Source organism: Danio aesculapii, chromosome 25 (assembly GCF_903798145.1).
Source record: "Danio aesculapii chromosome 25, fDanAes4.1, whole genome shotgun sequence".
NCBI classification, from domain to species: Eukaryota; Metazoa; Chordata; class Actinopteri; order Cypriniformes; family Danionidae; genus Danio; species Danio aesculapii.
The window spans coordinates 17,232,258-17,245,888 of record NC_079459.1 but is presented as its reverse complement, the minus strand read 5'-3'; the positions used below and the strand labels follow the sequence as shown (position 1 = coordinate 17,245,888).

The window sequence follows — 13,631 nt, the reverse complement described above, 5'->3', positions numbered from 1 at the left end:
AGATAGATAGATAGATAGATAGATAGATAGATAGATAGATAGATAGATAGATGTTTGCGTCGTGAGATCACAAAGCTGCGTGCTGTTCGGCCAATCAGACGCAGGTAAACAGCGTGTTTCCTCCGCGCTGCTCGCCTTAACTGTGCGGACGGGGCAGCTGGCAGCAGTTGTCATGGAGATGAGCGCGGGCCCGGCGTCTGTGCGAGGGGCAGTGCCCGCGGACAGCCCGCCCAGGGGCGCACTGGCGGCGGCGGCGGAGGAGGACGAGCACCGCGAGCAGCCGCAGCCTGGACAGACAGCCCGATCCGGAGACTTCTACATGCTCATCGTGATCGGAGAGATCGCCACAGAACAGCAGCTGCACACCGCCAGACTGCACATAGAGCGAGGTGAGCCTCTCTGACTCTAAACACATCTGCACACCCTCAACTAACGTTATCTGTTTGGTTCAGTGTTTATAAACAATTAAAACACGTCTTAATGAGCTTTAGTATGTTGTAGGGAATTAAGACATATGAGTGAAGTATTTGTATGATTTGTATTAATTATACTTATTCGTTACTCATATTTACAAGTCGTCATTACGTAAATAAATCATTAACAATTGTTAATTAAAATTGAAATGTTGCGTATTTGATTAATGCAACTTTAGATCTGCCTACTTTGAGCATCTGTGCTGCTGTGGGCGTGTTCACTTTGTTAAGCACGTGCTCCAGTCCAAACGTCGCAGTGCAAATATCAAGTTTTGAATGATTTCCAAAATCGTCACTGAGTCCAAACGGAGTGATTTCGAGCTGTCCCCTGCTCTTGTTTTGAGTCCCCGCATGCTGTGTGGACTGGAGAGAGTTTGAACTTCAGCATCTGCAGACTGCGGCGACCCCGCGTGACTGCACTGAGCACTGCGCCAGCGATCCTGCGCTTTTACGCTACACTCACTGATGAGGAAGATGATGAAGCTGCAGTTTTTAGGCCCTGTGGGTTTAGGGAACTCGTCATATTGTTCAATGCGTTGTTTATTTAGTACTAACATTTAGGGGGCAGGTGCTTGTAGTTACTATATTTTATGTGATTAATTATGGCAGCATGAATGAGGTTATTAATAATTTTCTTCATTTTTTCAAGGGTAAAAGTCAATGTTAAGGTGCACGGCCTGCTTTTCATGTACTTTATTGTTGCTGTCTAAATGTAAAACCATAAAACTACAGCCATGTACTTTACCGTTTACTGAAATCAAACAAAAATGTTTAATCTGTACATCATAAAAGTATTATTATATTGCCATATTCCTTAAAATTCCTTATTTTTCCTTTGTTAAAATAATCTGATTCTCTGAATATACTGGATTTATTAGTTATGGGTTTGAATTTAATTGTTATATTTGCTTAATTCTATTAAGGTTTGATTATATCTATTAAATATTGTGATTTAGTGTTTTATTTTCTTTAAAAGGGCACCTATTATGCAAAAAAGCGCAGTTGTGTGGCAACAGTGTAACTAACAGTGTAACCAGCAACTAATCTACAAATTATTTGCTCATTCATTTTCCTTCGGCTTAGACCCTTTATTCATCAGGGGTCGCCACAGCGGAATGAATCGCCAACTAATTCGCCATATGTTTTACACAGTGAATGCCCTTCCAGCTGCAACCCATCACTGGGAAACACCCACACACACACATATGGCCAATTTAGTTTATTCAGTTCACCTCTACTGCATGTCTGGACTGTGGGGGAAAACCCGCAAACACGGGGAGAACATGCAAACTCCACAGAGAAATGCCAACAGACCCAGCCGAGGCTCGAACTAGCGACCTTCTTGCTGTGAGGTGATTGTGCTAACCACTGAGCCACCGTGTTGCCATGAAAATTTAATTAATTAGACCTATATATTTATAACTACACTGCATAAAAACAGCCTGCAGAAACACTTTGATTGATATTCTCATTTTGTACATGTCATCAGAGGGGGAAAGCCCCGCCCATTAGTGACAATCTCTCTGTCACTAACATAAACAGCCCTGAGTGAGAAGCAGTCACAAACACTTAAGTCTCCATAGACTTCCATCTTCTGAGCCGCTTCTTCTGACATTTTCAGTTTTTCACAAACATAACATTTGTCCTGTTTTGAATCTGCCACTATGCTGACACGTTGGCATTTGTAGCTCCTATTTCATTTGAATTTAAAGCGACAGTCCCCAAAATGGCACGATTTGGTTAAGTTTAGCCTAAAAGGGGCAGGATCAAAGAGTTTTTAAAAAATGTGGAGTATTTTGAGCTGACACCTCACATACACAATCTAGGGACATCAGAGACTAATTTTTCATATTGTAAAAAGGGCCATAATAGGTGCCTTTACAGAAAATGACAGTCGGTCAGAATAACAAATGTTTTTATTTGTTGTGGGTAATAACAGAGTTATTCCAGCTAACATTGATTTAGTAACTATTCTGATGATCCAAACCTGACTTATTTTTTTGACATAGGATGAAATATCAGTTTATGCAATAAATCAAATCTCAAATGCATAACCATAAACTGTAAATCCAGAGGAGAAACTGAACTTTTTTTATGGGTCTCTTTACTTTTTCCATAACATATAGTTCACCTAGTTACGAGGAAAAGTTTTCTCTTTTTTGTCAGATCTATATATTAAAAATAAGGAACAAATAATGAACAAAAGGCAGAAAACTGGAAAATATACAAAACTAATTCAAACTATTTATAAGAAGTACAACCGTGTTTGTTACTTAAAATATAACGTGAACAGAAACTTAAATATCTAAAAGAAAATATTTATACCTCATTATACCTCAATATTTATATATATCAAAAAATATTTATACCTCATTTCCAACTAGTTTAACTTGATATACTGATAAACAGAACATAAAATAGACAAATAATATATAATATTATTTGATCAATATTTAAGTAATTAAAATAAAATGAAAATATTAAATTATAAAAAATGATTTCAACTATTAATTAAAAAAATACAACAATGCCTCAATAATACTAAAACTACATAAAATGTCTTTAGGCATTTTTTTTATTGTTTGCCAAAGAAATAGATTAAAAATAACACATTTTTAATTAACAACTCAATTTCTCACAATTGTTCAAATGTCAGCCTTTCAGGTTTTTAGCTTTAACATTCATCATTTCTTATTGATTTTATGATTTTCAGAGTTCAACTCAATTTGAAGGATCATCTTCTGATGAACATGAAGCATGCAATACAGCTTTTTGCTTACAGTGTCATTCAGCAATTAAATAAAATCCTCTATTACTCTAAAAATCTAACGATTATCTGTTTATTGTTTAACATTGTTTTCATAAAAGGATAGAGATATAAAACGCCTTTTTTTTCATTTTAGATATTTTTACAAATTACCAAACAAAAATGGTTTTAGTTTTATAACAAGTTAAAATGAGACAACAAAGGATAAGATCAACCACATAAAATAATATAACATTTATAAATACTGCCTTGGCAACTATTTGAAATAATTTGCACATGAACCTGTATATTTATATAGAAATGAAAAGTAAAGCACTCTTTATCATTAATCATTTCCCATGTACTCTGAAAAATGTTTTGTGTATCTATTATGCTCTGATCAATCAGCCAGAGTTTAGTATCGGACGATAATCCCATTTAATGATTGATCGATACTCATTGATCTGGCCGATCTCATGAACCGATCACAAGTGTTTGTGTTAGCTGGAGATGAGCAAAATATTTGAATGACCTTGCATGTATTTAGGCCTTTTTACATATAAGACCTGACAGTTCCGTGTTTTGACAATATTGCAGGTTCACGTTACTTATTGCAATCAACAGTAATATAGGCCTATTTCCTTTTAGTAAAGTAGTAATGGATTTATAGGTTTGCATTTTAACTTCTTATGCATCAAACATGTGTTCCAAACTTTCTTGATTTAGACATGGTTCCAAATTGCATTGTCATTACCATTTTTTTTTGTTTGTGCTATTTATTTTGTTCTGTAAAGCTGCTTCTGGCCATGACATGTTCACACCTGAATGGTTATGAGACGTGTTTAAGACATTATATGCAACATCCTTAATTTATTCTCTTAGGTAAGGAAAGAGCTCCACTTAAGTATCATACTTATAGGAAAAATGTGCTTTATGCATTATAAAGCTTGAAGCATCAGAATCAGTTCTCTGTATCGGCTGATCATCATGACAAGGAATCGGTACTCTGTATCGGTTGCAAAAATCTTAAATGAAGCATAACTTGAACTCTGAGTTGACTTACCGAGAGATTAAAAACTCAGAGTTTTCAGTTTCAGAACTGCTGATCGGAGTTAGGTCAATCAACTTTGAATAGACCAACTCAGAGTTAGGCGCGCACACCACAACTATAAAAAGGCACGGTAACTGACTCTGAGTAAAAGCTACCTCTCTTTCAGAAACAGGCTTGACTTACCCTGCTTTTTTGAGTATGACAAACCTGCCATTTTGAAACAGAAAACCCAGAGTTTCTCTCATTTCATACTCTGAGTTTTCACTTAACCTCCTTTCTGAAATGGGCCCAGACAAAGAACTAAACTAACTCAGTGGTATAAATACACAGGACATGATTGAATTGAATAAATATAGGGGTGTGACACAGGTGGAACTAATAAACATTAACACGGCGGAAAAACAGAACAAAGGACTCACATGACATGAACAGAAGCACATGGGACATCATATGACACGACAACTACATGAACACAACACATAGACACAGCAGACTCATGTACATTTTAAATAAGTAGTTTGAACAAACAGCAATTGTTATTTTTGTGTGTATATAACACAACAAATCTAAGCTGCCAACAGTAAAAAAAAAAACCCAGAGAAAAGTAAAATAACACTGAGGTCGGCAGTTCCTTATAGACTTATTATTATGCAGCTCACGTTCAATACATTCCCAGTCTGGACAACCTCACTCTGGAGCATTTTCATGTTTGGACATCTATTCAACCCTTAAAACAATGACATTTGCTGTTTGTTCAAACTTGTTATTTAAATTCTTGATTTTTTTGGAACAACTTAATTATTTTATGCTCAATCCATTTAAATTTGTAAAGACTAATAAGTTAAGTTAAATCCTTCATGCTGTCCCAACACAAATCGATTGTGTGGAACCCAACATTTTTTAAAGGGAATTATTAAGTAGTGATTTTTGTATGTATATTGAACATAATCAGTATAGGGGGTGACGTTTTATAAGTAACGCACATTACTTAATAATTTTACTTTTCCAAAGTAACGAGTAAAGTAGCACATTACTTTTAAAAATAAGTAATATTATTTGACTTATTTTAGAAAAAATGAAAAGTTGAGTTACTTTTTACCTTGCTCAATTGGCTTTTATAAAAAAGATTGCGGAAAAAATGACCTTAGTCAGGTTTAATCACACACTCAATGAGAGAGGGAACAGACAGTCAGCTCGCAGTCATCCTCAGGTCTCTTTTTCACAGCAGATGAGTCAGTGTACTGTTCTAGTAACTGAATAACTCAGGATATTGGTATATTTAGAGTGAGAGGTGGTATCCGGTATGTTAAAAAGTACTTACTGAAGATACAAACCGTTTCATGACAACTCGTTAAATTTTATGAACTGGTTTGACCGGTTCACTTAAGATCCGGTAAAAACATACGATTCATTCGCTAATCGGCCATTATCACCAGAGACAGTCAGATACAGAAACAATGGCAGGCCGGAGACTTACATTTTTGCAATGGATTATTGATATTCTTAACTCATCGAAGAAAAGAAGTGGATTGTCGTTAAGTGTAGATTATGTGTAACTAAAACTCTTGACAACTGCAAGAAACGCGACATCGGCACTACACCTGCATCCCACCTCCAGTCAAACAACAAATAATTGACATCAGTTCATGTTCTCCAGGTAAAACAATTAATTCGACTTAACTAAAAAAATGGTTATTGCATTTATTGTTGAGGAGATGCAACCTCTGTCTACTGGAGAAGCGATCACGTTTTGTAACGTGATCTCTTTTGGAAAACAATTTACACATTTGTTAAGGCCATGTGAAGCCGTTTATTAAATGTATAACGCTCAAAGATTGATTTTGATTTGGGGATTTTTTTTATCATATTGCTGTTCATTTTGTTATTTAACATTTTAAAGGTTTAAAATTGTAAAGGTTTTTGCGTAATATAAGTTATTTCATGTTAGTACTCTTAAGCTTTATTGCGATCTTTATCTCATCAATGGACAGTGAACTAATAACACAAAAAACGTACAAAAGTAGCAAACACATTTGTTTACATGCTTCCATTAATCTGTATATACAGCATATATAGCTCTGTGCTCAGAAAGTTCTCTAAATATAATTTATCCTACATTTTTTAAGGAAAATGAAGGTGTAGGTTATAAGGTGGTTGTTAAATGTAGAGCTTCTCTATAAAAAAGGTGAAAAAACACCTGCAAGTTCTGAAAGAGATTTGAAACCTCAGCCAGGTAAGGAAAAGTAACGCAAAAAGTAACTCAAAAGTAATATAACACAATTAGTTACTTTTTTGAGGGTGTAACGCAATATTGTAATGCATTACTTTCTAAAGTAACTTTCCCCAACACAGAACACAATAAAGCACATCTTTTACTTGCTGCATCACAAATATCAACATTTGAACCATTTTTAAAAGATAAACCACTGTCTGACCGTTTGATACTAGGCATGGATATAATCATTACACCATCACAAACGTATATCAGCACCATTTGATAATCACTTTAGGCGTCTGATCAAGCGTTTGGTCTCGTTCCTCCTGACAGACTTTAATCAGCATAATCGATGAGAGCCAAATCAATGCTGTAAGGAATGTGTTGTGTTTCTGTATGTCTCATTCGGAGAAAAGTGAAGTATTGGTTCATCTCCGCAGTCATTACCTGTTGTAGATCCCAATGACACAGCATTTCTAAGGGCAAACGCTGCTGTGTTTGCAAGGTTCACACTTTAAAGAGAATCTGAGGAAATCTGTATAAAAAGAGTGGAGGACGGAAAAGGATGGGGAGAGTTAAGAAGCGTAGAGATTTCATTTCATTGCCTAATTCCCCAGTCTGGACTTTGAAGTTCAGAGAGGGAGCAGCTTAAGAGATGTCTGAATTTTGTTGGGGATCTTATGAAATATTCAGGGTGAATATTCTGAGCACAACAGGCTAAATGTCATCAGGAGGACTAAATGGCTGATGTCTGGCACTATATTGGGGATTAAAAATGTAATTTATGCCTACGGAAAGAAAAAAAAGTTAAATAATAAAGATAAAGAATAAATAAGAAAACAATGCTATACGTTAATTTAAAATATTTTATTTATAATTTTTTTTTATTTATATATTTTCTTAAATTATCAATATTAGATATAGATGAATAATAATAATAATAATAATAATAATAATAATAATATTACTGGAATTTATTGCATTTGTAGCACATTATGTATTCTGCGCCCAACAGGAGGACTATATGGCGGATGTCTGGCACTATAAATGGGGATTAAAAATGTAATTTAAGCCTACTGAAAGAAAAAAAAGTAAATTAATAAATATAAAGATTAAATAAAAAACAAAGCTATGCATTAATTCAACTGAGTCTGGTTTCTCTCAAGGTTTTTTTTCTTCACTTTCGCCAATTAGTGAAGTTTTTTTCCCTCTCCGCTGTCGCCACTGGCTTGCATGGTTCAGGATCTGTAGAGCTGCGCATGGTTGGATTTGCTCTTCAGTGTTTGGACTCTCAGTAGTGATTTTTAAACCACATTGAACTGAGCTAAACTGAACTGAACTTAAACTCTTAAACTGAACTACACTGTTCCAATTTACTATGATCTTTTATGTGAAGCTGCTTTGACACAATCTACATTGTAAAAGCGCTATACAAATAAAGGTGAATTGAATTGAATTCATTTTAAATATTTTAAATATATTTATTTATCATTTTGAATATATTTATTTATTTTTATATATTTTTTTAATTAACAATATTAGATATATACTACTACTACTACTACTACTACTACTACTACTAATACTACTACTACTGCTACTACTAATAATAATAATAATATAAAATTGACTGGAATTTATTGCATTTGTAGCACATTATCTATTCTGAGCACAACAGGCTAAATCTCATCGGGAGGACTATATGGCTAATGTCTGGCACTATATTGGGGATTAAAAATGTAATTTAAGCCTACTGAAAAAAAAACATATACAGTTGAAGTCAGAATTATAAGCCCCCCCTGAATTATTAGCCTCCCTGTTCATTTTTTCCCCAATTTCTGATTAACAGAGAGAAGATGTTTTCAACACATTTCTAAACATAATAGTTTTAATAACTCATCTCTAATAACTGATTTCTTTTATCTTTGACAGTAAATAATATTTGACTAGATATTTTTCAAGACACTTCTATACAGCTTATAGTGACATTTAAAGGGTTAATTAGGTTAATTAGGTTAACTAGGCAGGTTAGGGTACTTAGGCAAGTTATTGTGATGCTTTGTTCTGTAGACTATCGAAAAAAAAATAGCTTAAAGGGGCTAATAATTTTGACCTTAAATGGTTTTTAAAAAATAAAATGCTTTTATTTGAGCTGAAATAAATCAAATAAGACTTTCTCCAGAAGAAAAAAATATTTTCAGACATCCTGTAAAAATTTTCCTTGCTCTGTTAAACATCATTTGGGAAATATTTAAAAGAGAATTTTTTTTAAAGATGGTTTAATAATTCTGATGTCATCTGTATACAGAAATATTATAAACATATAAATATCTTAAAAAGTCAGTAAAATAAACAATGTTATGCATTTATTTTAAATATTTTATTTTGTGTATTTTTAAAATGTATATATTTTATCAATTATCAATATAATATACAGATTAATAATAATAAAAATAAAACATTAAACATTTTAGCTCAACATTTTAATGCACATTATTGGAATTTATTGCATTTGTAAAATTATTTATTCTGAGCACAACAGACTAAATTTCATCAAGAGGATTATATGGCTGATGTCTGGCACTATACTGTCTCTAAATTTACAAAAATAACATATAAAATAAACTATCATTTTAAATATTTTATTTTAATTAATTTAAATATTTTAAACATTTTAAAATACTTTCATAATGATCTATATTAGACATACATTATTATTAATATTAAAATAATAATGATAAAACATTAAACATTGTAACTCAACTTTTACTCAGATTATAAAACGTATTGCATTTAGTATAATTGAACCATTGAAGATCAAATTTTTCAATTTCTTCAAAAATGTATTTTTGCATGAAAAAAGTTAACACTTGTTTTAACGTTCTGACAAGAAAATCTACGTAATATAATCTTATGCAATATAAAAACCCCCTTAGAATGTTATCTCTTGATTGAATGAGCGTTATCAATGGTTATCAGCTGATAGATATGGGCCAGTAGGGGCCTTCTGCGCCAACTAGTAGGCTCAGAAGGCTGTTATCAATCCACACGGTTCATCAGCTATACTAATAGAGAAGACTCCAGATCCAGATCAGTTTTTTCATTACTGTGATGGTTGGGTTTAGGGTTGGGGAAGGGGTAGACGTTAATAAAATACAATTAATGGGAAATTTGATAAATAATATAAATAATTCTCGTTAACGCACCAATATGTGATCTATGGCTGATTAACCATGTGGATGGATGATAACAGCCTTCTGCGCTTACTAGCCAATATGTGATCTATAGCTAATTAACCATGTGGATGAATGATAACAGCCTTCTGCCCCTACTGACCCATATCTATCAGCTCATAACCACTGATAACGCCTATTCAATCGAGTAATAACATTCGAATCGGCTGATATAAAAGTATTAAATTACATATTATACAATATCTTATATTTGTTAATTTTTTAAATACATTTAAATGCCCATTTGTCTCAGATATCACTAAAAATATATCTTATATGGAGAAATATGGCTAAAACCCCTCATGTGAAATAAAGGTGTGGATGAACATTGCTTACACATGTAAAGGTGAAGTACTTTGTTCGTGCTGATCATGTAACACGTCTCTCTGTACCTGCAGGTATCCGTTCCTGGGACATCAGTGTGTCTGAATGTGATCTGGACCAACAGCTGCAGCTGTTCATAACCAGACATTCAGCCCAGTTCTCTGCTGAGGTCAGAGGTCAGTCCAGTTGAGATGATAACAGACACCTATCCTACAAATAAACCCTAAAGGAAATCAGACATTTACATGAGGAAAACAAGTTAAAGCAAAATCACATTGTTCATTTATTTTCCACCATGCCACACATAGATCAATATTTTCAGTGAAATGTTTGTAAACACAATGAAGTAGGGCTGAGTGATATGACAATCTTATATCATAAGTCATCTCACATCCTAATAATGATAGATATCACGATATAGTATCTTTTTTGTAAGTTCAATCAATTAATAAATTATATACACTGACCAAATGGAAAGGACTATTTATTTTTATTTACTATTTATTTACTGAAAAATGTACTCATTCATATGATAATATTTCTCACTTTATATAGAACTTCAGTGCAAATGTTTCATTATGAATGTCGAAATATAAAATGTTATTGACAATAGCTAAAAAATCTATCGCTTTAAAATGGAAAACAAACCTTGATGCACCAATTAGACTATAGATCTCAGAAGTTTGCAACTGTATATCGTTGGAGAAGATCACATATTCTTTGAGAGGACGGGGTGAATAAATTAAAAGGATTTGGAACCCATTTTTGAATGATATAAACCAGTGGCACATCATTTGATTTGACAAAATAGTTTTTCCCTATTGGTTTATACTGTATAACTCCTCCCTTTTTATTTATTTATTATTATTTAATTTATTTGTTGTTATATATTGTGTGTGTGCAAGAAGGTCGCTGGTTCGAGTTCCAGCTCGGCCAGTTGGCATTTCTGTGTGGAGTTTGCATGTTCTCCTCGTGTTTGCGTGGGTTTCTTCCCCACAGTCCAAAGACATGCGCTGTAGGTGAATTGGATTAACTAAAATTGGCTGTAGTGTACGAGTGTGTATGTGAATGAGGGTGTATGGATGTTTCCCAATACTGGGTTGCAGCTGGAATGGCATCCACTGGATAAAACATATGCCGGAATAGTTGGCGGTTCCTCTGAAACCGCTGAAATAGAGAATAAGCTGAAGGAAAATGAATGAATGAATATTGTTTCTGTGTATGTTTTACTTTAGTTTGTTTGCTGCTTGGTTTCGATGTTGTTCTGTACCATTAACTTTTGAAAAGCAAAATAAAAATATATGAATGAAACGTGAATCACTTTTCAAAAATGAATGATTACAGGGCCAGCATATAAAATGCTAAATGTAAACACTGTACTTTCACCATCACTTTCTCACAATGTTGATTATTTTTTTCGTTCTGCATGCCTTTAACGGTGTGTAACATTGCATATGAATGATGAAATATTACCGTAAACAGTGTATTTTGCAACACCACGATATAAATGATCAAAATATGAAACATTAGACTTTTTTTTTTGTCCATGCGATATGTATTGCCATATTGCACAGCCCTACAGGGAAGGCAGCGCTGCAGTGTTTTTGCTGATAGATAACATGCAGGATTTGTGGACTGCAGCAGTGAGAGCTTCTCCTCTGGGAGTTCAGCATGTGTGTTTGCTTCCACTTCCTGTACGGTGTTTATCAAACAGAGAGCTTCACTGCTGCAGTCTCTGTGTGTGTGTGTGTGTGTGTGGTTGTGGTTGTGGTTGAGGGGGTCCTGGTCTAAAATGTCTTATCAAGTATAGTAATGCTAATCATTTCTGACCTTGTAAGGACATTATTTTGGTTCCAATGATGAACACAGCTCATAAATCATACAGAAGAAAAGTATTTTTATAATGTAAAAATGCAGAATCTCTGAGCACATCCATAGTGTTCATATTTTAAAGGCATGACATGTCACATTACGATATGATGCTTCTTGTCCAGTGTGTGAACCACTTTAATGTTTATCAAAAAAGTGCTGATCATGAGCAGTGATTTCCAGTCAATTCCACTATTAGCATATGATTAATTTGACTTTTGCCTCAAGATACTCGCTGCTTATTAACAATAGTTGGTAAGGTAGTAGTTATTAGTATGGAGGCGGAATATGATCAAGTAGAATATGTACTTTACAAGTACTATTAAACAGCCAATATGTTAGTATTAGATAGATTTTTAGCCCATCATTGAATCTATTTATTTACTTGTGTAAATGTGTGTAAATTTATATTTATTCAGTTTTTATATTAATTTCAGTAATATAGAGACTTGCTTTGTTTACCAAAATGGATACGAAATGGATCTAATTGAATTTGCATATGTTATTGTAAACATTCAATAAAAGTTAAAAAGGTATTATATTTTATGTATATACATTAACTTTTCAGTTATGATACTTCCACATAAATCCGCAGACTTTTTTTTTACAAAATTCTCAGCAGAAATAGCAAAAAACGTCCGTAGATTTTAGTAATAGGCATGCAAATAGGCAAATAGTTAAAGGGAAGGTTCACCAAAAAAATTTGATTCAGTTAGTTAATACTTACCTTGTTGTCATTCATATCCTGAGACGTTCATATCTTTGGATCACAAATTATGATATTGTAGTGTAGATGAAATCCTGGAGCTCTCTCATTCTCTATAGACACCAATGGTCCTGAGACATCGAGAAAGGAGTCAAAATGTGTTATTTCAGTGGGTCAACTGTTATCACATGAAGCTTATACAAATCATACAAACATTTTTGTGTGCCAAAAAAGAAAATCATTTTGATTTCATTTAAAATAACTTTATTTGTGTTCTGAAGGTTTGGAACCACGTGGGGAGAGTCATTTATAACAGAATTTTCATTTTTAGGTGAACTAACGCTAACTGAAACTAACTGTTTGACATACTAAAGATGTAGCATTTTGAACAAGGCAGATCTCAAACATGTAAATGTCAAATAGGGGAAAGACTGAACCCAAAGTGTGCAGAGAAGTCATATACAAATTATGCTGAGTAAGCCTCTGTAGCTGAAATTCAAAAATGGAAAAGAGCTGATACTGCAGTGGGTATTATAAAAAAATACTTTGGATGTAAAACCTGTTGTAGACAGCTGATTCGAATGTTATCACCCGATTGAATGGACGTTATCAGTTATCAGTGGCTATCAGCTGATAGATATGAGCCAGTAGGCGCCTACTGCACCTACTAGAAGGCTTTTATCATCCATCCACATGGTAAATCAGCTATAGATCACATATGGCTGTGGCCGAAAGTTAACGAGAATTATTTTGATTATTTATCAAATTTTATCATTAATTGTACTTTATTAACGTCTACCCCTACCCCAACCCTAAACCCAACTGTCACAGTAATGAAAAAACAAATCTGGATCTGGAGTCTTCTCTATTAGTATGGCTGATTAACCACGTGGATGGATGATAACAGCCATCTGAGCCTACTAGGTGCAGAAGGCCCCTACTAGCCCATATCTATCAGCTCATAATCACTGATAATGCACATTCAATCAAGAGATAATATTCGAAGCGGGTGCT

The 13,631-nt window shown here is 33.9% G+C and overlaps 1 protein-coding gene across 1 annotated transcript in view; it reads left to right on the top strand.

Moving 5' to 3' along the window:
- Positions 1-285: 285 nt before the first annotated feature.
- Positions 286-13,631, top strand: part of map1ab (microtubule-associated protein 1Ab) — a 79,268-nt gene continuing 65,922 nt past the window's right edge. Inside the window, exons 1-2 of the mRNA XM_056451347.1 lie at positions 286-389; positions 10,117-10,218. Coding sequence (XP_056307322.1) covers positions 320-389; positions 10,117-10,218 — 172 coding nt within the window. The 5' untranslated portion in view covers positions 286-319. The remainder of the gene's footprint in view (positions 390-10,116; positions 10,219-13,631) is intronic.